The 27,497-nt window shown below is 39.3% G+C and overlaps 2 protein-coding genes across 3 annotated transcripts in view; one reads left to right on the plus strand and one right to left on the minus strand.

Annotated features, from left to right (window-relative positions):
• inpp5a (inositol polyphosphate-5-phosphatase A) overlaps positions 1-10,212 on the plus strand; it is a 131,002-nt gene extending 120,790 nt beyond the window's left edge. Inside the window, exons 13-16 of one of the 2 annotated variants that reach the window (XM_088421475.1) lie at positions 1,204-1,315; positions 4,651-4,719; positions 6,766-6,853; positions 8,638-10,212. In XM_088421475.1, the coding sequence (XP_088277601.1) occupies positions 1,204-1,315; positions 4,651-4,719; positions 6,766-6,846 (262 nt within the window). In that variant the 3' untranslated portion in view covers positions 6,847-6,853; positions 8,638-10,212. The remainder of the gene's footprint in view (positions 1-1,203; positions 1,316-4,650; positions 4,720-6,765; positions 6,854-8,637) is intronic. The other variant, XM_088421474.1, reaches the window with a different exon arrangement.
• nkx6-2 (NK6 homeobox 2) lies at positions 9,620-14,375 on the minus strand. The gene is made up of 3 exons (XM_088421476.1): positions 13,699-14,375; positions 12,079-12,251; positions 9,620-11,932 (listed from the first exon to the last, which is right to left on the minus strand). The coding sequence occupies exons 1-3, from the start codon at positions 14,162-14,164 to the stop codon at positions 11,672-11,674; spliced, it is 900 nt and encodes a 299-aa protein (XP_088277602.1). The 5' UTR covers positions 14,165-14,375; the 3' UTR covers positions 9,620-11,671.
• Between the last annotated feature and the right edge of the window lie 13,122 nt (positions 14,376-27,497).

The raw sequence follows: 27,497 nt of genomic DNA on the forward strand, positions 1-27,497 counted from the left end.
AGAATACAAGTTGGAATATGTACTTTGTGTTCCACTAATGTTCAATGCAACTGTAAGTTGATTTTAAATATTTTCAATCAAAATGTGTGTGTGTGTGCTTGTGTGTGTTTGTTGTCTTTGAATATACTGTATGAGAAAACCATGCAGAGGACAGCCATTTTGTGTTCTGCTACAGTTTGCACATTTGCGATTGAAGGAGCAAATTGGATTGGTATTACAGTATGTAAGCCTTCCCTTCCACCCTGATGAGCGCCGGCAAACAAATTGGATTGGCGGTGTGTAAATCTGAAGCCGTTTGATGAGCCGAATGGGCAAATTGAATTCTCAACAATGTAAATCTTTATCAGCTTGCCCGGCACGGCACTTGCCGCTGCTTAAATCAAGTGATCATTCCCTGCTGTTCCAAGACACGTGCAATCTCTATTGGCCATTTGCCGCCGCACCTAATCTGTTTTTGATGACTGTGTAGGGATGTAGTCATACGTAGCGGCAACGGAGTCTTCGCTCTGCCTAAATTGCTCTCGCTCTCGCTGTTATTCTGTCCCTCCTTCTCTCTTCTCTCTCCACCAAACACACTCCACAACCTGTGCAGTTGGCAGAGAAATATTACTTTGATTAAGCCATTCGTATGTGTTGATCCGAGAGATTACTCAGATGACTGGCCATGCTAATGGACCTCCTGTTGTTTTCTTTCTCAATACTTTGATCGGTTTGTGCTCTATAGCAGCAGACGAAATTGCTTTCTATCCCATTCAACACTTTGATTCATACATTTCATCATTAGAGATGTCATTTACGATTTTTTCACATTAATGCTAATATTGATTGCTCTTATCTGTCCAATTTTTATTGCTTCCCCCCCACAGGACCTTGATGCTTCTTTCATGGTCTCTGAGCGTGAAAAAAAAAAACAGTTACAACCAAGTGTTGCCAATGATAGCTCTAATCAGTTTCCTACGATTTAAGCATCGAAGAATACAACAGAATGATTATATTGCAAAAATATCATTTTTGGGAAAAAAAAAGTTCAAATTAATTAGAGTGAGCTACCGCATTTCCTGTGTTGTCACAGCAACTACCAGATCTAGTAAGTGTGGGGATTAACTGTGTATATAGGAAAAACAAGATAAAAAGTACAATAAACAATCTCATGCCATGTTTACTCTGACAAATGCAGACAATATCCAACTTGTTTCCCCTTAGTTACCCTTACAGTGAAGACAGCAGTCAAGGAAAGCAGTACATGAACACCAGATGCCCTGCCTGGTGTGACCGAATCCTCATGTCTTCATCTGCCAGAGACCTCGTCTTAAAGGTCAGCTTCATCAAGATTGTCATCAAGCATTATGAATGCTAAAGCTCATTTAAGTTGTGTTCACACATTTTTCAGTGTGATTAATCACAAAACGGTTGCATTGTGAACTATTTTTGCAATACTCACAATTAGCTCTCCATATAAACAATGGCTATTTTGAAGATTCCGAATGATATCAGGGCTGAGATGAAGCCAGTCCAATGGAGGATTTTTTTTTTCTTGGCATCTATGACAAAATTGCATTTTTTGTGTTCATTTCAGCAATGCAAAGGCAATTGTTGTTGTCTTCTCCCAGAGGTGTTTTCCAGTTGTGTTGAGCTAAGTTTTAAACATATTGTTGCACAGTATGCATACAGACAGCCAGTTTCCACTCACTCTGGATGATTTAAATCATACAAGTCATGTACTGTATACGGTAGATGGCTTCCCCAAAATTTTCAGAGCAACAGATTTTGTCTTAACACTTGCAGTTCCACCACTTCAGACTTAATTCTGCACTTGCTCCCAAATGTTCCATAGTGAATACCACCAGTGCTATTTATTTTGATAACAGCCGTCTCTACACCTTTTACACCTGTTGCCAACGTCGTGTGCAAACTCTTAGAAAGAATGAACACGCAGTTTATCGCTCACTAATTGGGAGCTTTATTAAACCAGGCCCATAGAGTTCCTGGGGGCCTCATCTTGTTCATGAAGCCACGCTTTGTGACCTCCCTTGTGTCTTCAAACACCGTTCTCCTCACACAGTCTGTCCGGCAGTCTGTTCTCATCCGACTCACTAATTTGTTGACTTGGAAAAGCCACTATGCAACCGTGCACACTCCTTTGTGTTATTTCAATAGAAAAAGGGCCAAAGATTAAAAAAAAGTTACACAAGTTTTGATATATATTTGAATATATCATTTGAATGCACCACGTCTCATCCTCACATTGGTAGCTAGCGGAAACTTATACAATATTAAACAATGATAATGAAATTTAGGAGTCGATTCTAGAGTCCTCAGTCACCAATATGTTTTTTATTTTGTAGGTTTTTTTTTTAATGGTGGTTTGTTAACTTTGGTAGCTATGTAATGGGATGGTAACGACTTGGGATCAATAAGTCGCAGGAAAGAGTCAAGCTAAATGGAATGCAATTACCGATCCGAGAAAAAAGCTTCTAAATAAAAGCCTGATATGCCGATTGCCTCGACATCCAGGTATTATCTGGTGTGTTTATTTTGAAGTCTGCCTGTGTTGCGTGTTGGTGACATTGTGACTTCCTTGGCATATCAGTGCCCATTAAATAAAGATAGCCGCATGAATATGAACGTTTAAAAAATCCTGGCATCCTTTTTTAAGTACCGAAGGAGTCATTTCACCCCGTTTCTGAAATCCTCCCATAAATGTCATGGGTGTGTTTCTGCTCTCTTCAACTTGATATGACTACCCCCTACAGCAAACGTGTAATGTGAACTGAACAGGTGACCTTCAAGAGAACGTGCATTTTTTTTCCACAAAGCAATCCATGAAACACGGTGACTTTTACATACTTGTCAGAGATTAAGTCTAACGAAACCTGGCCCTCTTGAACACAAACGAACTGTCGTTTAAAAACCATTTGGGAGGTGCTGGCAGGTGCCTGGTTCTCACTTTAGCAATTTCATTTGTTCACATGAAGTATAACGCCCAAATTTCCCCAAGCAAACAGCGATGCAAAACCGCTTTCGATTTCAAGACCAATGGCGGGGGGAGAATTTTAGATCCTTGTGCTTGGATTCTGAGCACACATTTGGGTGTGGAGAGCCAAACATTGCAGCATTCAGCTGTGAAAAGAGATGCAGCAAGTGTATTGTACACCCAACAGCCCTCAACAGGGGGCCGCTCAGGAAGTTTGACTTTCTTTTGTTCGCAACAAATGAGAAATTCCTTCCTGACCTTTCTTCTTTGCTGACCGGAGCAACGCTAAAACAATAACCTCGTAATGGTAAGCTGGAGGAAAACAGCGACGGCAACAAAAAAAAAATGGAAAAAAAACACGGGCATACGTGCATCTGGACGGCTCTTTCCCATGTTCCCGTGGAGCAAAAGCTAATTGTTTTAATGCGGAGGACAGTTAGTGTGTCCGCAGATTGGCTGATGATTCACTGAGCACACGCTGCCCGGCTCTGAGCATTACAGATTGTTGAGACATGGGCCTGTAAACAGGCCAGCGCGTGGCGTCATCTATCATGGCACGGTCGGTTAACTCGCCATCATGTTATTTTCTGCTTGCCGAGCCCTAACACGCCAAAGGTTGCCTGCCGGCTGCGCGGCACAGCACCAGCTCCAGGAGCACCGGTAATGAATGTTTAGCCGAGCGAGCGCTCCTCCTCCGCCGGAGGGCCCCGGGTAATTTGTTTATCTGTCTAAAGATTACGCAGCCTGAAAATCCCCAATTTTATGCCGCCTTTGTAAATGATCAAGTGTGCGTTTGATGAATGTATGCGCGGGCTTTGGGAGGCAGCAGCTCGCGCCCGGCTAGCACACATATAGAGAGGTGCCAGTGCATGGCCCGCCAGAAAAAGGTAGCGTGAGGTGGCGCCACTGTGCGTGCTGACCCCGCTCCACCGCAGGATTGCTCTGAAGTTAATTTGGATTTCGCTTTATGGTTCATTCTCGAGCTCTCTGTCTCTTTCTTCTGAACCGCCAGTGCACCTCAGCATGTCACAATGAGTGTGTACGTGTATGTGTTGGGCTGTGGTGGGGGGGGCTGGCTATTTAAAAACTCTTTAGTTCAACCAGACAAGTGTGATTTATTCTTCGGTCTGCGGATCCACGTCTGCATGGGTAACAGCTTCTTTGTGCGCACAAAGTGAAATTGAAACACGATTCCCTCAGATAGGCTCGAGATTACGGCGGCAGTGCATCGGCTTTTAGAAGCAAAACACACACTTTATAAATGACTGCTGTGTTTCATTTCTCTTTCTCACTGCACCGGGCACAAGTTTGAAAGAGGATCTCAAAAGGTGTTTTCGGCTCAGTGGGCGCAACGATGAAAGAGGTTGTTTTGTAAGTTGCGGCTAAAGTGTATTGGCTTGTAGTAACTTTTGCTTTGTTTTGTTATTTCAAGTCAAAGTCACTTTGTATTCATGTTTGACATCCTAGAGGTTCACGCAAAAACGAAAACAATCTCCACAAGGGAAATTTGCTGTAAATTAAACCTCTGCAGCTTATCTCAAACGCAGGTGTTTCTGCATCTGATTCTTAAAGAATTGGTAGTCAAGATGTTATTTTCATTTTTGCTTAATGATTCTTACACAATGACTTTTGGCTTACAACCCAAACACATGCATTTGCTGTTGTTGTGTTTGCAGCCAGAAAATGAGGAGAAGTCTCTGGTCTATGATAACATCGGGGCCAATGTCTGCATGGGGGACCACAAGGTAACAAAACAATGCTCCGTGTGCCTTTAACTCTGACTTTAATGTTTTGTGACAGATCCTAGCCAGGTTGATGGTGAAGATTGTAAAACCAAACCCTCATAGATATTTGTAATCCTTAATATCTCTATTTTTGTCTTGAAATATTGTTGTAATATTTAAATTTGAATGAAATACTTGCACTCAGTGGGCACAACCGTCGGGACTAGGGCTGCACAATATATTGCAAAAATATAGTCCTATCAATAATGCTTGTATTTTGACATGGAGGCTTTTATTTTGAAGTGGTAAGCATGTTGCAACAATGGCTGACTTTAAACCAAACAATCTATTGCTGCAATACAAACAACGCAACCTTGTCCTGAAATCAAATCAAATTGATGATTTCTCTTTTAGTGCCATGTAATAGTAAAGTAGTAATAATAAATAATAAAATGCTGGTCAAATAGTTTTTCTTTGTTTTTTTTATGTAGTGGCGCTGACACCCTTGACTAATGCTTACCTAATATTAGCCAATTGAGCACTGAAGTGATAACTGTGACCATTGGATGGCAGTGTTTACACAGATACAGCAGAGCTATTTCCTACATGCAATTCAAAGTAAGGAATTTTAGTCAATCTTTCATATGATACCACCCATATTTACATAGACATAGCACAAAATATTCTGTTGGCTTTGAAAGATGAGTGAAAATGCTATATGTACTGGTCCTCTAGAGGTCTCCTTTTCCGATAATGCATGGCACTAAAAGAGTTAATTACGCTGGCATTTCATTGCACAGTGCCTGTTGCCAGCGTTTAGCGTAACCTCTAGCAGAAATTAACTCATAGATAGCAGCGAGTTCTCTATATCGGCTGGCGAATGCAATCAAATTATTTTTCATAGGCAGTTAAATGACTGTACTCTTTGATGTTCTTTGAAGTACTGATCAATTTTGAACAAACCAGGGTGACTCAATTTTGTGTTCTGTGTTTCCGACGTCACTTTGTCTCGAGCAATTTACATGGGGAGAGAGTTACAGTATCATATATCTGCAGCCCTGCAGGTGAAATACAGGATACTCTGACTACTTTCAATTAACCTGTGGCGAAAAAACAAAAACGAAAAGGCCACACACGCACCTAATAAAAGCACTATGCAATCTTTAAACTCTTCAGTATTAGGGAAAAATCTCATCTGTAGTTAAAAATGAGCCTGGATTCTTCTATTTTTACATTTCCTCAGTAAAAAGAAAGCATTTTGAAAAAAGGACAGTTTAAGTTTTGCATCATATTACGTTTCTAATTTTGCAAACATCTCATCCCGTTCTCATGAGACATCTCGTCACATCCCTAACGGAAACACCAAAGTCAAACTTGTACTTGATCAAAATTGTTGAGACGTCGCTTTTATTTTGCGAAACGCAGCTAGTAAGATCCTAGGTTTCATGGTTTAGCTGGCACGTTTACATGAAGGTGCGCGTGATGATCCGTGTGGTCTCCGTCGATTTCTTTAATAGCTCAGGTCTTCAGCTGACAAATCTCCGCCATGACTGGTTTCAAGTATGTTCAATAGTGATTTTCAGATATGTGACATGCTATCAAATGTATTGCAGAGGAACGGAGCAGAAGAAGAAAGGGCCTCTGGCGTTAAACAGTGTGGCGTCAGACAGCGGCTCTGGCTCTGAATGAGAGGCGCCTTAAGTCAGATCTTTCATGCCTACTGGCTGTGACATAGGCACTGACGTGTGTGTGCGAGGTGACCCCGGCTCGCGGGCGCATACTGCGGCGGGGCCCTTACCTCCCAGCCGCACACTGCTGCTAAAATCACAGCTGGCTATGTTTAAAAAAATGTCCCATATTGTTAGCGCCAGGGCTCCAAAACACACGGGCCCGCTATGTGAGTTTAACCCCTGTGTCTCACCGAGGTTGCGGCAGCTTCCACTTGTCAGGCGGGACATTAATAATCGAGTCTTCAGGAAGTGCTGTCTTCTGAATGTTCCACTTTTTTTTTTTTTTTTTTTGCATCTTTTGCGCTTCTAACTGCTGTTTGTGTCTCCCTCCTACCAGCCTGTCTTCCTGTCCTTCCGAATAACAGCGGGGGCAGGTAAACGTAATGCAAATAAGCACAAGTGTTGTGTGGTGCAGTGATGTTGTGGTAAATATCTTTTTTTTTTCTTTCTTACATTTACTCATCATTGTTCGATTTGATTTCTTTGCACACCTGGTCACACGAATCAAAATGGAGGAGTGTTGTTTCAGCAGTACTTTGGACAAATGCGTTGGAGGGATTGTGAGTGATGAAGTCATCAGTTCTCAAGATGGCATACAAATTTGTGGTTAAGAGCATTTTAATTCATTTTGTACTAAAATAAATTTTTCATTAGGAGGCTAATAAAAGTTTTGTTGTTTTCATTATAATTAGTTTGTTTTGGGAGGCGGACTTGTGTGTTGTTGTTTTTTTATTAAATTAGTATTACAAGTAATTAGTTTTCAATGAAGTTTGTTCTTTTTAATTGGTTTAGATTTTTTAGACGTTAGGTTGTACTAATTGTAGTTATGGAGTTAAAAAAAAAAAGTACCGCATAAAGTAATCTGCAATTAGCAAATGTTGGAAAATAGTTTAACCCTCCTTCCTCTAAACAGCAATACAAAAATAAATCAATCTATAATAGACCACAAAAGCTCAACACAAATGAAGGACATTTTCACGATAGGTAACGTTACTTTTAGTTAGGCTCCCAATAAGTATATTGGAATAATTATATTTTTGTTTTTTATTTTCTTCACTTTTATGGCATTTACATTATTTGTTTAATATTTTCTCATATTTGTTTAATATTTTCTCATATTTTCATATTCATTCATTGATTCATTCATTGTTAGTTGGACAACCAACCATCACACTCACTTTCAGAGATTATTTGTTTAATATTTTCTCATATTTTCATATTCATTCATTAATTCATTCATTGTTAGTTGGACAACCAACCATCACACTCACTTTCAGACACTTTAGAACCCTTTTACCTATATCCAATCATTTGGACAATTAATTTTAAAAATGCTAATGAACAAATAAGTATTTATTTACTCCCAATGCATTTCAATAGACATCAATCGTAAGCAGAGATCTGCCATCCACAGGCCGGCCTGGTTCCTATTCCCTGTGAATAGCAGGGAGATCAAGGGTCAATATATTTTTAAAAATCTTTGCATTTCGGTTCACAGAATGATTTGCGTCACAAGATTAATCAAGTTATAAGGGCATTAATCCTTGTCACGTGCGTTTGTGTTACTAGTTGAATGTCATATCTAACACATGTATGCTTAATTTGTTACACTATGTATTTTACTCTATTTAATAGTTTTTTCTGTGACTTTAGGTTTTATGTCCATTACTGACAACTAGGTCAATTCTTTGCACAACTTCCTTGCCTTGTTCACCAAATCATTGCTTGTAAAAATTCAGATTTGCTTTGTTTTGAATGACAGGTCCACAGAATGACCTCATCATCACGTTTCACGATATAAATTTACGGATATAGGTGTAATAAATAACGGCACTAGTGTCACTTGTAAAGGCAGATTACAATAAGGTAAGAAGTAAAAATAATTGGCAAATATCTGCCAATTCGACCAATTATTTTTGACCGATGTTTAAAAGGTCATAATCGTCCGACCTCCTAATCGCTCGGGCCCCAGTATAAACGTCACGATGCTCTTGCTAATGAGAAGATTCATTGATGACTTCATCAAGAGGCGTTTTCTAATCATTTGTCCAAAGAGTATACACATCACGTTTGCTAATTGCTTAAAATGCTGCAGTCATTTTAAGCCAAATACTCACAAACTTGAGCTTCCGCGTGCATTAAAAATGTCGCTATTGCATTTCTCCTGCGCGCGCTGTGCTTAAAACCTATCCTGTCTTCCACCCCACAGGAAATTGTTGCCAAAGGGGGGAGAATACCTTCTGTGAAGCGCCTCTGTGAGAACACAAGGAGAGGCGCGCGCACACACACGCACATGCAAACACATCCACGCACATACACTTTGCACAAGCGTACACTGAAGAAGAACCTATCCAAACTTTTCCAGCAGCGCTGAGCGGCCGTCGTCACAGCTCATTCATTTGAAAGCGTGTGGTTTTCCCTTCTCCATCAAACACTTGTTGAAAATGTGGACCAGCACCCGAGGGTGTGAGGGCCCGGTCTCCAGACAAGACACACATCGCTGACCTCACCGTTGCCATGCAACCCCCACCTCCCCCCCAGCTCCCCTCAGAGAAAGAAGAGGATGGACGGAGGGGACCGGCCCAATTGTTGCCAAAACTCTAATCGAAAAATCAGTCGTGCGACACGTAATTGCCATTTTGGGGGGTCTGCCTTTATGTCTAAACAGTATGTAAGATGTTTTTAAGAAAAAAAAAAGTGCAATGCAAATTACGTATATCTATTTAAATAGGTTAATTTGAACAGGATAAGATTAGGCTTGTTGCTGGTTTTAGTGCTCTTCTTTGTTTGGAATAACTTTCCAGTTTATTTCAGCCATATATATATATATATATATATAAACTTGTGGGGTTTTTTTCTACGCTGCCATACCTGACCACATCATTTTTTTAGTCTTGTTTTATATTCTGTACTTTTAAAAGAGAGATAATTTATAATTCTTGTGTTTGGGAGACCCTTGCGTACAGCCAAGATGACCTTTGCATAATGACGAGAGAGCGTCCAGCCACAGTGATATATTCTTCGCCAAGAATGTTATAAAGCAGTGCCATAGACCATGAAAAGTGTATAAGATTTCATATATAGCTCTCACGATATTGCATTATCATTCTTACTCTAATTTATTTTTACTGAATAATAATATGGTTCTGAATGTAATATTTTAGGTAGGTGTGGGTGTCTTTTCGTCAATTTTGTTACTGCTGTTATGGTGCCAAGTACACAGAAATGAAGTGTGAATATGAAAAGGATATGTTTCAAGATTTAAAACAAAAAAACAAACAAAAAAAGAACAGAGTAACTCTAAATGCAAGAAAAGACCAAGTTTTATTTGCGTTCCATGTAGCCTGCAACTGTTGTCAGTGCAAAAAAAGAAGAAAAAAAAACAATTTATGTGACTGGGAACGGCTGTTTTGTTTTTTATGGTTTGAATTTATTACACTACACGTGTTAAGACTAGATTGATCCTATGTGGGTTGTTTTTTTTTGTTTGTTTCATTTAAATCACTGCAAGTGGAAAATAATTTCGTGCCTGCTGCATAATTTGTGTTTTCTTTCTGTGTGATTTGGATTTTTAGGCAAGCAAGTAGAGAGGAAAAAAAACAAACTCATGCTTGTTTTTGTTCCTGCTGCTCATTGTGAGTTTACTGTAGGAATATAAGCCGCGGTTGTCCTTCACTCCATTTGACAGTATCAAAGCAAATAGAGATTTTATTCTAGCCCCTGTGGAGCGCCTCATGGCCTACAGGTGATGCACTTGTCAAGCAATAAACAACTGTAGAGCTCACCCAAGGCCTCCTTGTCCTTTTTAACCTGTTAATATTCTTCCCGTTTCGTTTTACTTTTTGTTTTGTGACGCTCTGTTGCAGAAGTTCGTTTAAACGTTTTGTAAAATACAAAATATTTCAAGTATGACGGATAAAATTACAATCTTGATTAAGTAATACGTTATGCAGCGCTGCTCTAGCCATATTTTTTTGTAGGGTTACAATATGATATATTTTCAATGTGCATAATCACACCTTCCTAAATTAGATATGATTCCAAATTTCTGATTTTTTTTTTTCTGCGGAGAAATAAAATAGCTTTTAAGAACAAAGCTGCAGTACCCCAGAAGAACCAGAGAGCGCGTACAATGGGCCTTTCTCCATTGAAAACTAAAACTATTGTATTGAACAAAATGCCAATTACGTGTAAAAGCTCACACTAAAAGAATTAACTTCGCTTGATAAAAAAAATAGTTTTTCCTAAAATTCTATGAGTGGTATTTTCAAATCCAAAACTTGTTTTCTTTAGTCGCGTGTTTAAATATTATAAAATTGAAGCTGCATGAGTCATTGTTCAACCAAATGAAAGTTTAAATAAAGCAAGTTTCAATGTGCGCAAGTTGTCGAAATGCAAAGTATGTGTGAGTCATTTTAAAAAAAATAAATATATATATTTTTTTTACAAATCCGAATTATCCCGTTTACTTTTTAAACCTCTTCTGGACAATAACGACATTCAACAATTTCCCAAGTTGAATTTATATTTAGCCAATACATTAAGACAAAAACAAAACAAATGCGTGTTAAATAATTTATTCATAATACAAAGAGTGTTTTTCTTTTCTTTCTCTATAACCTCTCCGAAAGCTGCAATAATAATAATTTTTTTAAAGTAACAGAAAAAGATGTTCCAGTTCGTTTGTATTTTTATGTCTGATGAAATAAAAAAAAATGTCAATTACATTTGTTTCGTTCTATTTACAGCAATTTAAAGTGTGCGACCTTATAAGAAGTCAAAACGAAGCAGCGGCTCTGTTGGCCAGGAAATAAGCGCGTCAGGGCAGCGTGGAGCACAGAAGTAATTTTCTTCCTGCTCACTGCTTCAAACAACATAAGTTATTCTGTAAAAAATATATACAATACAATCTCGTGTATACTTTATCGTCTTTACAATGCGTTTTCTTTCTCTGTTCGCCTTTTAGGACAGTGGATACCCTGCTTAAACTGAGCTTTGAAAGCGTCACAGCCCGTTCACACCTGACGTGAAACAATTGTGTTGAATCCGGATCAGATTCTTTTTTCCTTTTTTTTTTTAAAATGTAACTCCAGTTTCCCGTACGTGTCCTCTAGTGTCTTCTCTCCAGCCATGTCAACCATGTCAGGTGCAAATGGGCTCCAAAAGCGTCTGTTCTTGCCCACCTCCACGCTTCGTGGTGTGTGTGTGTGAGTGTGTGCGTGTGTGTGTGTGGGAGGGGGTCATCACAAAGTGTCCGAGCTGTTACTACAGGGGCTGATGAGTGCCAGATTTCCGCCGCCTGCGCCGCTTTTGTGCTTTTTCAACAGTCTCGTGATCTTCTCGTCGTCCGAGTTGGGGTCGAGCGGCTTGTTGTACTCGTCGTCGTCGTCGTTGTCCGAGCTCTCCTTCAGCTTCTCAGTCTCCGAGTCGTGTTTCTTCTTGGCGGAGGCCATCTCCGCCGCATGCCTCTTCCGCCACTTGGTCCTCCTGTTCTGGAACCACACCTGAGAGTGGGCACAAGGCCGCAACAATGATCAACAGGTGCTCCACAAAAATATCAAAGAAAACCAATGTACACCTAAAATTGATCAAAACACAACTCAAGGAGAGGATAAGTTATTATTTTGGGGGATTTCGAAGCAGTGCTTACTTTGACTTGGCTTTCGGTCATTCCTAACGAGTAGGCCAGGCGAGCTCTCTCCGGGCCTGCCAGGTACTTGGTCTGCTCGAAGGTTTTTTCCAGTGCAAAAATCTGCTGGCCAGAAAAAGTGGGCCTGGAGTGCTTCTTTTTACCGTCCTTGTCCATCATCAAACTCGACTGAGCTGCAAAGGGACAAAAAAGGCATGCATGGTTATAATTACGCCATTAAAATATTTCTTGGTTAAATTAGATTTTATTCTATGACCTGAATATGATTGGGTGTGTCCATTTGGTCAAGGTAAAATAACATTAAAGTAATTATCACCGAGTTAAAATACAAGTCTACATATAATTGTGTTTAATTTATTTGATTAATGTTCTTAATTTTCTAAACGTCTTCTGTATTTGATATTCGGTACATGTGATGTAGCGTAATTAAAAACGCTATGCTCAAACAAACAACAAAATAAGAAGGCTTATAGGACCACTGTGGTTTGCTCTGCTTGTTTTTACGACCAAACGTTTGTAGAAATAACATTTTTTTGAGTCTCAATATAGGTTGGCTCGGCATTAACTAATATTTTTAGGGTGACGAGTTGGATGCTTGACTGAACAAAGTGATGCATCTTGAGTATTACAACATGTTGAATAAAATGTATTTACTTGAACAGAGATGTAAAAGTACAGTACAGCAACAGTCAAAAGTATGAACACACCCTATTATTATTATCATTATTATTATTATTATTATTATTATTATTATTATTATTATTATTATTATCATTAAAACCTTCTTGAATTGTACATTAAACACTTATGTAATTGAAATACTGAGGGAAATATTAGGTTCACAAAAATGGTAAACAAAATGTATGCTTTAGACGCTTTATAACAAACAGCTTGATAACAGCTTTGCACATGATGTTTTTTTTTGTCACTGTGGATGATGCTGTACGACCTGGAATGGCTTTCAGTACCGCCGCGCATTTTCAAGCGTTAGTAGCTCGAAATTATTTCAAGGTGTTTCCAAAATTTTGACTGGCACCGCAGTATAAGTGTGACGCATGTATCAAAGTCAAGGCCCGGGGACCAGACCCCGGCCTTCCAATTCACTTTATGTGGCCCATCAAAACAAATGAAGTGTTTACTTCAAAATGTAATTGCATGTATTGTTTTTCTATCACAAAAAAAAAAAAAGACATTTTGTCTTCAGCTTAACGGCTTGCACAGGTGTTGATTATCCACAAATGCCACAAAACTAAAATGGTTTGACAACATCTGCTTTCTATTTAAAATACATCTTATCGTTCGAATTAGGGGACATTTAAAAAAAAGCGTTAAAGATGGGTTTTAATCACAAATGAAAATGAAAAATGTATTTGACAACCCAAGACGATTTTTGAAAATGCATGGCATAACCCCCAAATTCGAATTTTACACACCATTGAAGACTTGTTTGGCTGTACGTAAAATTGATCATTGCGTCTATTTTTTCAAACCAGTTTAGCAGGAGGTCTGTTTTGTGAAAGTGCTCTAAAAATAACAGTTATTACTCCGTTTTTAAAACGCCCCCCGAAAAAAAATAAAAATACAATAAAATAAATATACGCGTCGTCGTGGTATACTCACACGGACAGGGCACTCTTGGGTCCCTCCACGGTGAGCCCTGCATGACGCCGGGCCAGAAGATGGGCGCCCTCCCGGGGAGTTCAGCCAGCGGCTTCGGGTAGCGGGACACGGCGGGACCGAAGTACATCCCCGCGGCTGCGCTGGCCAGCCCGTTGATGCCGTTGATCCTGGGGAAACCCGCGGAGAGCAGCTGGCCGGCGGTGGTGATGGGCCTTCCCAGGATGTCGCTTATTCCGTGCGGGGTGGCCCCGGTGGGCAGCTGCGAGTTGAGTCCGGACAGCGACGGCGCCTTGAAGCCAGCCGCGGCCGCCGCCGCCGCCGCCGCGGCCGTGGCCGGGCTCTGCTGCAGCGCGTAGGGAAAGAGGGACGTCTTCATCTCGGTCATGTTGTGCAACGCCGCCAGCGGGGTGCTGCCCAGGACGAAAGCACTCTGCCGGTTAGCCTCCATCTGCCCCACGGCTAACATTTGTCAACATGAAATCGAAAGGAGGTCGCCGGGGAAAGTTCACCGACTCTTCCGGCCGGGCGCACTCCCCCGACTGTCCGGCTGCTGGAAGACGCCAACTCGGTCCCGGTTGTCCTCGGCTAGTCGGCGGCTTGGAGGGCTCGCGCGGGCTCTGAGCCAAGTGACAGGAAGTCGGACGTTCTTGTGATGTTGCGGCCGCTTTTGACGGACTCTTGGCGGTGTGCTGTCCGCGAAGAGGCAGCCTCTGATAATAGAGCAGCCACCTGCACGCGCGGACCTCCCATTGGACGGGTCGGGACACCGCCGTGCGCTGATTGGACGAGAGTCGAGGGATCCTGCGCTACGATTGGATAGAGCAGCAAAATCCGCTGCCTAGGCGCGCTGCTGCTGCCCGGACGCGCTGTGGAAAAGAGGACTCCTCGCTTACGAGGACGCCGCGGATTTATTGGAGACGTTTCACTACGGGCCATTACATTCAAAAGTATATGTAATTATCATTTTTTTTTACAAGTCGTTTTTATTATTGTTACTTGCTTTTCACTCAAGCAAAGACGCGGGTGCAGCCGGAAAGATTGCACGAAACGTCATCGTTTTAAACTTTATCCACCTTCGGTTGCCAAATGTGAGAAATATGTGCGCTAGAATTGGTGCTTCTTATTATTTTTCAAACGTATCGCAGATGTTGATTCACAAAATCTGCGGCCAATACATTGCAGTTCATTATCCTGTTTGCTTCTATTTTAACTGCGCTTCTCAAAAATTATCATTTGATACTTCATGAAAATAAATGCAAATATTTTCAAATACTACAAGTTTTTACACAAGGCATGGTACAACAGATACTCGCATCAATATTTAATAGCTTCAATCGGCAAAATAAAATGACACATCTTGAACTTGCATCATTTTTATTATTTTACTTACCTGTTTTAATAGGATCACATAGGGTTTTTATTAAATGTTCATATTTATTCACTGCATAATCAAGATCTTTAAAACCGTAAACTGTTTTTTTTATTTTATTTTATTTTAATCATCACGTCGAACCAACAGTTATCAGAACGCGTTTAAAGGGTAAAGTTTTACACAAGTTAAATCATGCTTGTTTTGGAGACAAACAGTGTTAATAAACAAGGAGGAGGAAAGTGTGTGTGTTGGGAGGGGGGGGGGGCGGTCGAGGCTCAGTCATCACTGTGAGTGCTGTAATATTTTATGGAGATGTAGGGTTGTAAGAGTGAAATATGACCATGTTGTCATTTGAAAGGCACCAAATGCACCTTGCTTCTCATTTTCTCACCGAGGAAAAGATTGTGATTTTTTAAAAGGTTTTCAACGCGAGGTGATTCACAATTGTGACAGTATGTCTTCAAAGTTGAAAGGGTACAGAGATGCACATAGCGAAGCCTTTCACGTTTAATTTAACCCCTGACTGCTTCTTATTCAAACGTGTGCATTTTTATGATAAACTTTTAAATAATCGTTACAGGATCATCTTAAAGAAAATCATAATAAATCGCATGCAGGCTCCATCTCAATGGTACATCAAGCAGTCAGTGAAAAGATCAATGACCAAAAAATTGGCCACTTTTTCATTTTTCCTGTTCATCTGCAGCCAAACGCATGCTCTGCCAACTCAGACCGTCACAATAAAACTAAATGGCACTTAATAATAATTGACTTGCATTTTCATCACTTCATTTTAAACATTCAAAGAAATTAAATGAAAATAGCCGTGGTTCTCACAAAACGAAGACTTAATAGCCTGTTTAGCAAACCAATGTTTTATACATATCAATATTGAACTCGACATTAACCGTTTTAGAATTTAGAATTAAAAACCTATATGAACCTGTTGCTTGCCACCGGAGTCACTGTGTGGCTAAATATGAGGTCTGATTCATGCGGTTTAAACTCTATTGTTATTTATAGTAATGTCTTCGCTAAAGGCCTTTGTGTATACATCGAATGGGAAAGGGTTAATAAAGATGAACAAGATACGGTTATCGGGGTGTAATCTGAGCACAGATGGCAACGAAACAGCTCTCACGGGAAGATAAGCAGATGTTGAAAAAAAAGACACCGGCTTGGCTATCACAGCATTTGATTTTGCCCCATCTTTTCAATGTCCCGCACCAAGAAATGATACGCTAAACTGTTTGTATATTAAAACACACAAATAGATCTTCTATGCAGCTAATCTTTTTCAGGTGACAGCGAGTTATGCCAAAGTATTCTCAATGGCCGAATCGCTGTGAAAAGCTTAGTAGAGCATGTAAATTAGAAAAAAAAACATTGCTCGCAAAACAGTTAATAAAAAACTGGTAGGTAGCGCCATCGAGTGGCAAACTCTAGATCGTCACAGTCAGACTTAATATACGGGTCAAACACATTGATGCTTTATTGTAGTTTTGAGGAGCTGTAATTGAAAAGGGTTGTGTATGGAAAGCATTCGAGCATTTTTTGATATAAAGCTTCAGCATTAGCGAGGGAATTTGATGGTCAAGTCAAGCCAGAACCAGCATCGGTGGCCGCGCCCACCACAACCCGGGACAAATATGAATGAATCTCATCCCCAAACCAAATACCTGCCCGAGTACCAACATTGACCTGTGAGAGGCCTCAAGGCATCCAGACTGCATAAAAAATACAAAGAAACAAGAGTCTAAAATCAAGTCAAGTTTATTTACATAGCCCTTAATCATAATGGTCTTGAAGGGTTCCCCAAGTAAAAAAGTCACAGAGAACACCAAACATTCACTACCTCTTCGGAAGGAAAGTCATACATCCCAGTCTTTATAACACTTTTCTTCGCCTTTGTTGTATGACGTAATCGGATGGAAAGGTCCTTTCAGGTTTCTTTCCTAATGATTCTTTCTTTCATGGCACGAGTACTGCTAACGTCTGTTAGCTGCAAAACCATTTGTTTAATAATTAATTGAAAGGTATAGTTTTAAAACATTAAAAAAAGTGTTCTGCCTATGTAAAGCATAGATATCAATAAATGATATAGATAATTGTTCTTTTTTTATTAGGGTTGTAAATATCCTGCTGAAGATATTTTACAATGATTTGGACGTATCCATTTCTTACAAATCCTGACCTGCATGAAAAAACCCTCTTATTTGTAAATAAAAATAAATGAAAACAATTGTAATCTTATTTTTTTTCATCTTTTTCCCTCAAAACTGCCTTTTTCCCCTGTATGGATATATAGCGTGAAACATGAGCTTGCTGTCTGTCAACTAAGTTGGTGCCCTGTTGCTTAAATATTTTTGCGATAACGCATTGTTGGTAGTATATTTGTCTAAATGTTGGCCAGTAGTAACCTTTGCCAAAGATAGCTTAATTGTGATATCCAGGCACCTTTGCTAAGTATTTGTTGAATTTGAACATTCTTATTATCCAAGTGAACCACTGGCTCCCCCGACCCCTCTTCTCCAGTATTTGCATTTTGTTAACCCCCCCCAGAAAAAAAAAAAATGCTGGTGAACAATAAGTATTCTCCCCAGAAAGCAAAAATCTTGAAACAAACAGAAAAAATGCAGGTGCTGAACTTTGACTGTGCTTTGTAGTTTGAAGTTATAATATTCACCACTAGATGACACACGTGGGTTACTTGCACTTACGCAGAGATCCCACATACTGCGTTGCGTTTCCGCTCCGTTAATGAATGGGAGTGGTTCCACATTCTGCGTATCCACCGACTGCGCTACGTCGCCGCTGCATTGTTGCGCTGCAGTCCATCAACTTTACATAGGACTTAAAAAATCTGGTCCGCCGCTGTGTGCCGTGGCCAATTCCACAGTTCAAAAAGCACCTAACAGGAAAAACAACGTGATCTACCTCTGGACTTATAAAGAAAAGCACTCAACGCGGACAAGATTGTCTTTTCCTTTGTTTGCTCTTTGATTGAATGAAGCCAAAATTGACTGCTTCTCCTTCTCTGCGCCTTTCCCATGGAGGCAAAAAGGGCAAAACACTTTCTTTCTGTTAATTGGCACTGTAATGAGTGTAAAAACATACATTACTGTTTGAGTCACGATTCTATCAATTCACTTAAGTACTCATCGATTGTAAATGGAATGGAACCCAGGACCTCTGAGCGGTGAGGCAGATGTGCTAACCAGTCTGCTGGTTAAACAGTGTCTGGTAAATCTGACTTCTCTGTAAAATGCCATACACTGCTTGGCATAAGACACTTTTGTTCGAGCTATGTCCTCACACTTTTTAGAATAAACACTGATATACAGTAAAGCACATTCAATAATTGCTTTGTTCTTGATCAAATCCAACATGAATATCATTTGAAGGAATGTGAATCCAATTTAGAAAAGCCTCTCTTCATTAAAAAAGTTGTGAACTTAAGTGAGCCGGTCTCAACCCTGAAAGTTAAGAGTCGTTATCGAGTTCCACTCCGTCCCCTCACGGTACTGTAATCACAATCCCCTGAAATGCAACAAAAACAAGTTGAAGTTATGAGAGGGATTCATTGATCAATATGTTTAATGTAGTGATTTACAGTGGCTTTGAACTACACTTGATCACCTTTGCAGCTGCTACTATTATGATTTCAGTTTGCAACTTGAATAATACACAATATTGTTAACAGCTTGTTCAGAGTCAACCAGAAGTGCATCTTTACATACAAATTTGGTTTGTTCCCAAAAAGCTTTAACCTGCTTTAACATGCGTGTTTACTGTTAATCAGCAAAACTAAAAGTAGTAGTAGTGGGGTTATTGCAGGAGTGCAGTTGTGAAGTTAATTCATATACACCAAGCCCCATGAAACATTAATTTTCTGTCATAATATGATAGTAAATGGTATGCAGGTCTTACAGAATGAGTACTCTACATGGCAGTGTATATGTGCTTTCCAGTAAAACCTATGAATGGGGATGAATAGGTTTCTGAACGTTAGTGATGGATGGATGGCATCCATCTGACGCCAAACGTTAGGTTTCATTTTCAACCGCTAGATGGCAACGTACATTAACAGTTGATCAGCACCCAGGTTATATTTTCCAACATTCAAATCAGACGCGTGTAATGTTAAATATTACAGGTCGTGGGGTAATTAATAAATATACGTTTACAAAATTAATTGCTACAGTATATTTGTTGAAAAGATTCGTCATCATTTTTGCTAAGACCATATTATCTTGTGATATTGGCTATTACTAAGTTCTGTGTGAACGTGCTGCTATTCTTCTTCTTATTATTGATATTATTAATGTGATTATTGTTACCGTTATGGCCTTTATAAGGAGCGTGGAGTCCCATAAGGTGTAGAAAGCACTAGACGCCAATCCCATTCATTATGATTAATTAATTCATTATTTAAAAGTAATTTATCCCTTCATGAAAAAAAAAATGACTGACAGGTTTAGCAAGTCTCATCCAATAGATCAGAAATGAAATTTTGTCTCACCATGTCACAAACACAAAATACTGTATATTTCTCCTGTTTGTTTGATTCTCTGTGACTGTTTGGAAATGAGACCATGAAAGCTGTATCGCAGCACAGATCACAAGCAATATAATAGGGATTTGGGGCAGTGCTGGGTGGTACAACTAGAAAAACATTTCTTTTGGCTGAGCTCTCCTGAGGCTGACCGGTTGCATCTGGTCAGGACTCCACTGGGGAGAACCATACTTCAGCACAACTAATTATCACCCTTTGAATTTTTTCATGCAGTGCAGAAGTTTAATTTTTGCGCTATGCAGCATAAACAAACTATTACAGCTTGCACGGCATAATAGATTGGAGGTGTTTCTAGAAATATATTTAACTTGAGTTTCATTTTGTGTGTTGTATACTTCTGAGATTCATTTCAGTGTGGAACAGTGCATGTTACATTTTGTAATTTTCAGTTGAATAAAAATATAGAACACCAACATAACAGTAGGTTGAAATTAAAATTCACTCCTGAAAAGGAAGGGGATTGTAACTTCTTGGAGTCATTTCAGAATGCACCTCAAATGTCGTCTAACCTTTACATGTGAATCAAACTTGACCCGCAACAAACATTTGAACACCTGCCAAACTGTTCAAAATGTCAGTTTTTGCAGAGTTTAACTGTTCTCTATTTGAATGGTAAAATTCACAAAACCGTTGTGACCAACACACAACACCAATGAATTGATCAAACAATCAAAGGTGAGATCAAAGGTTGCCAATTTTTATTTATTTGTGTGTGTGTGTGTGTGTGTGTGTGTGTGTGGGGGGGGGGGGTTGTGGTTTTTATTCATGATTTGATTTCATTCTGATTTTTGGCTCCACGATTCAACTCAGAATATTTTAATTCAAAATAATTAAATTGACAATGTTCAGTCAATGTTAAAGGATCCACTCCAGTCAGCTTTGCAAGACAGAAGAAGAAATGTCAGGCCTATATGGCAGAGTTGCCAGTTGTAAGCCACTTCTTAGTAAAAAGAACATGGCAGCCCATTTGGAATTTACCAAAAGGCCACTGAATGACTGTCAGAGACTCTTGCCTCTTAAGCAAAACTGAAAGTAGTTAAGGGAAACAGAATTTTCCAGTCTGATGTGACAAATATTTGGTGTGAATGTCAGGCGTCATGTTCAGAGGAAACCAGGCACCGCTCATCATCAGACCAATAACATCCCCGCAATAAAGTATGGTGGTGGCAGCATCATTCTATTGGGATGTTTTCAGCAGCAGGAACTAGCAGACTCGTCAGAATTGAAGGAAATATTTATGTTGCAATATACAGAGATATCCTGGAAGAAAACCTGCTCAAAACTGCTCTTGGCCCCAGACTGGGGCAAAGGTTCATTTTTCAGCAGGACAATGACCTGAAGCATACAGCCAAGATCTCAAGTGTGGCCCATACAGAGCCCATAAAATCTCTGGAAAGACCTGAAAAAAGGCTGGTAAAATCTGTTCAAAAGAGAGATCGGGAACTAAAATTGCTTGTGCCCCCCACCCCAAATTTTTAAAAGTTAAAAACAACTTGCAAATGGGGTATTTTAGCAAGAAACTTGAAGTCATATCAGCATTTCGCGGGCCACATGACATAATGAGACGGGGCAGATCGGGTCCCCAGGGCTTTGGGTTTGACACCTGTGTATTAGACTTTCATGCAATGTGGACCCACCTCCTGTAGCCAAAACATGCAATTGGTGATTTTACAACTACAAGCTAAAACTGTCATAGCAGAGTGGTAAAGTTGACTCATTAACTAGTTGACTGGTTGCTTCAACCCCTACTGTGGACAAGTCTGCATGAATCCGGCCTCTTGGTAGCTCACCCGCGACCGAATGAGGACAAGCAGGATAGAAAAAAGGATAGATGGGTGTAATGAAATATGTGTCAATCATGAAACATTAACCTTTTCCTAAAATGCTAATGCAATGGGAAAAAAATCATGCTTGAGAGTATTCTCAAAGTTCATTTGTCAATGATTTCTAACAAATGATGTCTGTGTCCTTTTGGTGAGTCACAGTGTTTCAACAAACACCGTGTGGAGCTGTAAATGGATGCTTACTCAGAATATTTAATGGACCCAATGATGAAATAATACTTAGGAGCTGTGGTATCTTAAAAACTTAGTAACTTAGTTAAAATAACATGAAAGTTAAACATGTCGGAAGTTTGATTTTCTCTGTACTGTGTGTGACACTTGTGTAATGAGTGTCAGCATGGAGATTAATGTAATGCCTCCTGTTAGGCCGACATCAAGGGTACAGACTAGGTGTTTGGGAGAGTCGGAGCATCCACAGGGTCAGGCTGATTGATTGCTTTGACTTACAAAGGTCATCGTTGCTAGGGCACTGCAGCCTCTGACGCGGAGCGAAGGTCTCAGAGGCTACCGCCATTTGAATTGCCTCCATTTTCCTGTAAATATTTAGTTTTTTTTGGGGGGAGGGGGTCTTGGTAGTATTTGTCATGGACGTTGTTGAAGTCTGCTGTCCAGGGAGCCAAGTGGAGAAGTGAGAGTATTAAAGTCAGCTCAAGGACAAAGGGGAGTATGTGGATTAAGAAAAATGAGAGGTGGCATTGTACTGCTTTGTTTTCTTTTTCTTGGTACTAACTCAGCTTTCCTATTGGGATCTTGAATGAGTAATGGATCACTCCTATCATTACAATAATCTCTCATGAGCAATGTGTGGAACCCACTCTCAACCATTTTAAGCAGCACTGTTCTCTTGGATTTTTGACTGACCTTACAAGACCCACAGAATATTGTGTTCTATTTTTATATTGCCATATAATGCACCAATAGGAAGATTACACCATTTGCTTTCATCAGAAATGTGTATTTCAAGCTTTTCTCGGTCTTTAGCAATCAGCATGAAGATATAGCGTTTTTGCAAAAGTATAACTTTGAGACTTATATTTATTGCTTGTACGTGCACTTATGTGTGTGTGTGCGCGTCCATGCATGCAAACATTGTTTTTTTTGTGTGTGTGTGGGGGAGGGGATAGAGCTCCACTAATTATCTAAGCACGACTGGAACGTGATAGAATTGTAAACAATTAGTATTGAAAATATTATATTTAATTGCTCCAGTAAGAAGTGTAGAAAAATATAAACAATTGGCTTTAAAAATATTACATTTAATTACTCTAGTGTGAAGCATATACATTTCTTTACACTACCAACGTGTGTAGAGTTTCTTGCCCACTGGCTACACCTGTAATATATAGTGTGACATACAATTACTGCATATGCGCCCTTATTTGTACATATAATAATGAATATTACAGGCTATTTTATCAGAAACCGATGTGCAGATACTGTGACTGACTGATGAAGGCATGAGTGGTGACTCATTTTCTCTCAATCTCATTTTGGATGGTTTGTTAACAAAAGTTCAGAAGGGTGAGCTAGAGCAAAGTAATTAAAAGAAATAAGGATAATAATAACAATAATACAGATAAAACAAAAATAATAATAACATTAAAATTGTGAAATAGTTGACAATAGCAGCAACAATGACCACAGCAATAAAAGTTGCAATATCAATAGTCCATTAATTACAAGAACAGCTTGTGACAAGGAGTTTGAAAATAGCTTACTTGAAATGAACAAAAGGTATGAGCGAGCTCTATTTCAAATGGGCTTGCAGATCATTCCAATAGGACATATTCTTCCTCCCTAACTCAGTCCTTAGAGTAGGAAGCTCAAAACAGAGCCGGTGAATTTGGAGCAGATGTATTGCGGGAGAGTACCTGAAACAGTAATACCAGCGTGATAACCTTCAATTATTGAGGGACGATAGTACTGTGAGAGAGTATAAGGTAGAGTGCTGGGTTCTAAAGGCTAGGTTTGTTATAAATCTCAGGGAATAATGATAAATGAGATCTGGTTTTGTCAGGGTGGCGGGACGTGCAATTCTGTAGACTGTGTCGTCATAGCGGAGCTGCAATCGAAAAAAGGCTTTTAACTAGACAGGTTCGCGTCATAATAGAAAAACAAAATCTGGACCCATATCCAAAACTGAGTATGAATTCTTTCGACAAGTGAAAAAGAAATAATATAAACACTCCTGGTTTAAAACACAATAATGTTGTTCAACATAAGGCTTGCACATAAGTAAAATGTGAAATTTGAAATATGATGTTTGAAATTTAAGTCTTTATCCAACCAGATGCCTATATATTTATGTGCATCCACCAACTCAATTACCGTGCTGTCTAAAGCTGTAACTGAAGGCAGGTCGACTGTGGAGTGGTGGTTGAGAAGCATCATTTTTGAGGTTCAGGACACGTTTTGGCTTGATCAGGGCATGCTGCAGATAGATAAAATCATGTTGAAGATTAGATGGCTGACTCTAAAGAAGTTGCAGAGGTATACAGAATAATGTCATCGTGATACATATGATAGGAGGGGAATTTGAGATCATCAGAGATAATCTAGATTAAAAAGAGTCTTGGTCCTAAAACTGATGCTTATGGGACCCCTTTTGCTTATGATTATTGGATCGGATATTTCTGTCCCAACCTAAATGACACGCTCAACCGAATAACCTTTGAACCACATTACTGAATGATGACTGAAGCTAGTATTTCAAATGATATTATGAAGGTTATTGTGATCTGCTACGTCGAAGGTTTTAGCAAGATCAATGAATAAGACTAGACAGAATTTTCTTTGATCAAAAGTTGATTGTATTTCATCGAGGACCTTAAAAGTGGTGGTAGTTGTACTATATCTTGGTCCAAACCCAGACTGTAGTGGATTGAGAGTATTGTTGGACTCTCGCAGTGGGTGAACTCAAATAATTTTGCAAAGCTTGAGAGACTAGAGATTGGTCTACAGTTGTTTAAATCAGAGGGGTCTTTGCGATAATTGTAGCAGATAAAAATAGAAAAAATGGATCAAGACTGTCTAGCCGTGCCAATTTCTTAACATCTAAAGCCTTTAGTGAGCTCAAAACTTCAGACGTTGAGAAGCAAGGTGAAGAAGGTTGGGGCTAGGTGAAGGTTGGAGTTTGGTATGGATGTTATTGCTGAATCTACAGAATTGAAGGAGCAATAACACTATAAATGGCCTGGAGATATGGCCGGCATTTTTGAAGTGGTATTTGAGCAGACATTTCGTATTTATCACAAATGAAAATATAATTTTGTTTCAACCATTGTGGGAGAGCAGTTGCTGACTTATTTTGTAGTCTTTTCATTGTATTCCAGAATTTAGAATGGTCATTTGAGGTCTCAGTAGTTCTGGATAGGTTGTAATCTGCTTCTAACAAGTTAGAATCATTTATTTATAAGTTTATGAAAGTGTTGCCATCCTTGAGTAGAGTTTTTTTCTCTGGCTAAAGACCATTTTCTGGCCCGCTCCAGCAGAAGTCCTGCTAGTTCTCTGAAAAACAAGGGATTGTGCCTGTATTTTATTCTAGATTTTTTTAATGTTTATGAAAGACAGAGAGGACGTTTTGGTGGAAACAGGTCACGGCATCATCAACGGAGGGAATTAATGATACACGTTGCCAGTTCACCAAGGATAGCTCATGGAGAAAAGCTTGATCATAAAAATGTAAAGAGCGCTTGATGGCGATGTGACACTTTGATTTTTGTATTTTAGTGTTTCTGGCACATGCAATGCCGCAATGATTGTTGATGTTTAAAAATACCATAGTAGACAGGTACTTGTGAAGTGCATTGGTTAGGATGACGTCAATAAGAGTTTGCTGAGTTAATTCTAGTGGGGGTTTTGATTATTTGTGTAAGATTTAAAGTATCTGCTACTTTAATTTAGAAGATTTCCCAGTGAATCAGTTTAAATTCAGATCTCCCATTAGTATCAGTTCATGGGATGCATATTTTGAGAGAACGTCAGATAAATTAGAGACAAAATCAGTAGTTGCTGAGGGAGAACAACAACATCTGGCTTTAGCAATGGGTGCTTTGGTTATAAATTTCAACAGACAAAAATTCTAATCGTCTAGAAATTGTAATAAGGATCTGTAAATACAGTATTCTCTGAGATGTACACGAGAACACCACCAGCTCTGCCTTGTCAGTCAGTTCAAAAAAACATAACCAGCAATATTAATAGCCGCTGTCGGGTTTAAGCCAGCTTTCTGAGATAACTACCATGTCTTCTTCAGTGGTTCTCAAGAACCAAATTGACAGTACATCCATTTTAGGTTCAATGCTTCTGGCATTAAAATGCAAGAAGCCAAGTACATGTCTGTTTTTCAAATCTCAGGGGGTAGAGGGATTATGTACGTCATTTTCCACAGACGGCTCCGAAACTAAATTGTTGTCCAATATAATTATTGTATATGTAATAATAAGTATAAATATCATTCATTCTGTTCTTACACACCCAGCCAATCGATGTCATGATGTTTGAATGAAGATTTTTTTTTTTCCTCAAAAACACTCCTTGAGTGTTACTTGTGGGTTGATTGTCTGTTTTTTTCCTTGTTGCCCTTCCAAATGACTCCATGATCCCTTTTTTCTAATGCAAGAGGCCAGCTGATCTCGTTTCAAAGGCAATGATGGTTGGTAATGACGGTTGCAATTCAACATGGTCCTTGAGTCAGAAGTCACATCAGACTGTAATACAGAGTCTTGCATGAAAAAAAAACATAAAAGATGTGGATTGTCTTGCGTAGACGATCACTGTACTTTTTCGAACATATGTATTCGTCTTGTGCACTCAATGACTAAATCAAACTATAAAGGTTTTAATCACCACCTTTGGTATTAATCAAATAATAGCTAGTATGTAATCGATACTATAACGTAGCATTTGTCAACTATGTTTGACCCCAGGTCATTTTTTTTCAATTGTATTGTGGTCCAACATTTTCATCAGGCACAACACATCATTCTTTAAAAATCTTGTATTATTATCAGCAGAGATGAAAAGATCACAAGTCTGTTTTATCAAATTACAGGGGGTCCATGTCTCTGGAATCGGTGTATATAGTTAAAGTGATAGGGAGACAGTTCCGTGAATTTTTCATTCTAAAAGGAACACTTTGACAGCGGGTTGCTGATAACCGACCATCACAATTTACCATCCATCACACTGTTGCAGTCTCTTTTTTTTTTTATTTCTAATTTGATGAACTTTCATTCACCAATATCGCTCAACCTATAATAATGAGCTGTTGCTTTTTCTCATACGCTGTCGAATAGGTATGGCTATTCAGACTTTATAAAATTGTCAATTCTGTGGATTCCATCAGAAAAGGGCGTATGACAGCTTCAAGCCAGGCAGGTAAACACCCAAAGACACCAATAGATTGTATATGAGGATCTCCAATGAACCATTCAGAACAGACAGACAGCCCAAGAACATTGATTCACTTACTGTTAGGGATTCAACATTGCCAGAACATTGCGAACTGGCCTTCATTCAGCTTGTTTTGTATTTGAGAGACTATTCATTTCCATTAGATTTATGTTTATTTTATAGCCATGAATGTACACTGGTCACGATAATCCATTGGCTATTATAATGGCTATTATAAGCTGATCATTCAATTTCTATAATACGTGTCCTCATGAGTCACTGGCAAGTTGTACCCTATTCCACTGACTTTGGGATGGAAGCAGGCTCGACCATAGAGTGGTTGTTGGGGTACAGACAACCATCAATTTCCACTCACATACAAACTGGGGGACACCTAAGGCTAAATCTCATAAAACACTTTTGCAACCCCTTGGCTTCTTGTTGCATGAGAAGAGCAACAGAGAAGTGAGGACAAACAACTGTTTTAAGAAAATTAAACATTTATTCTTCTATGTTGTCCTTAGGCAACATAACATTGAATACGTTTTGTATTTCAGGAAATTGCAATGGTTTCTGTTGGATAGCGGGCATTATAACAAGTACCATAATTTTT

The sequence above is a fragment of the Hippichthys cyanospilos genome, chromosome 8 (genome assembly GCF_059441005.1).
Source record: "Hippichthys cyanospilos isolate Australia breed blue-spotted pipefish chromosome 8, RoL_Hcya_1.0, whole genome shotgun sequence".
Taxonomy (NCBI): domain Eukaryota; kingdom Metazoa; phylum Chordata; class Actinopteri; order Syngnathiformes; family Syngnathidae; genus Hippichthys; species Hippichthys cyanospilos.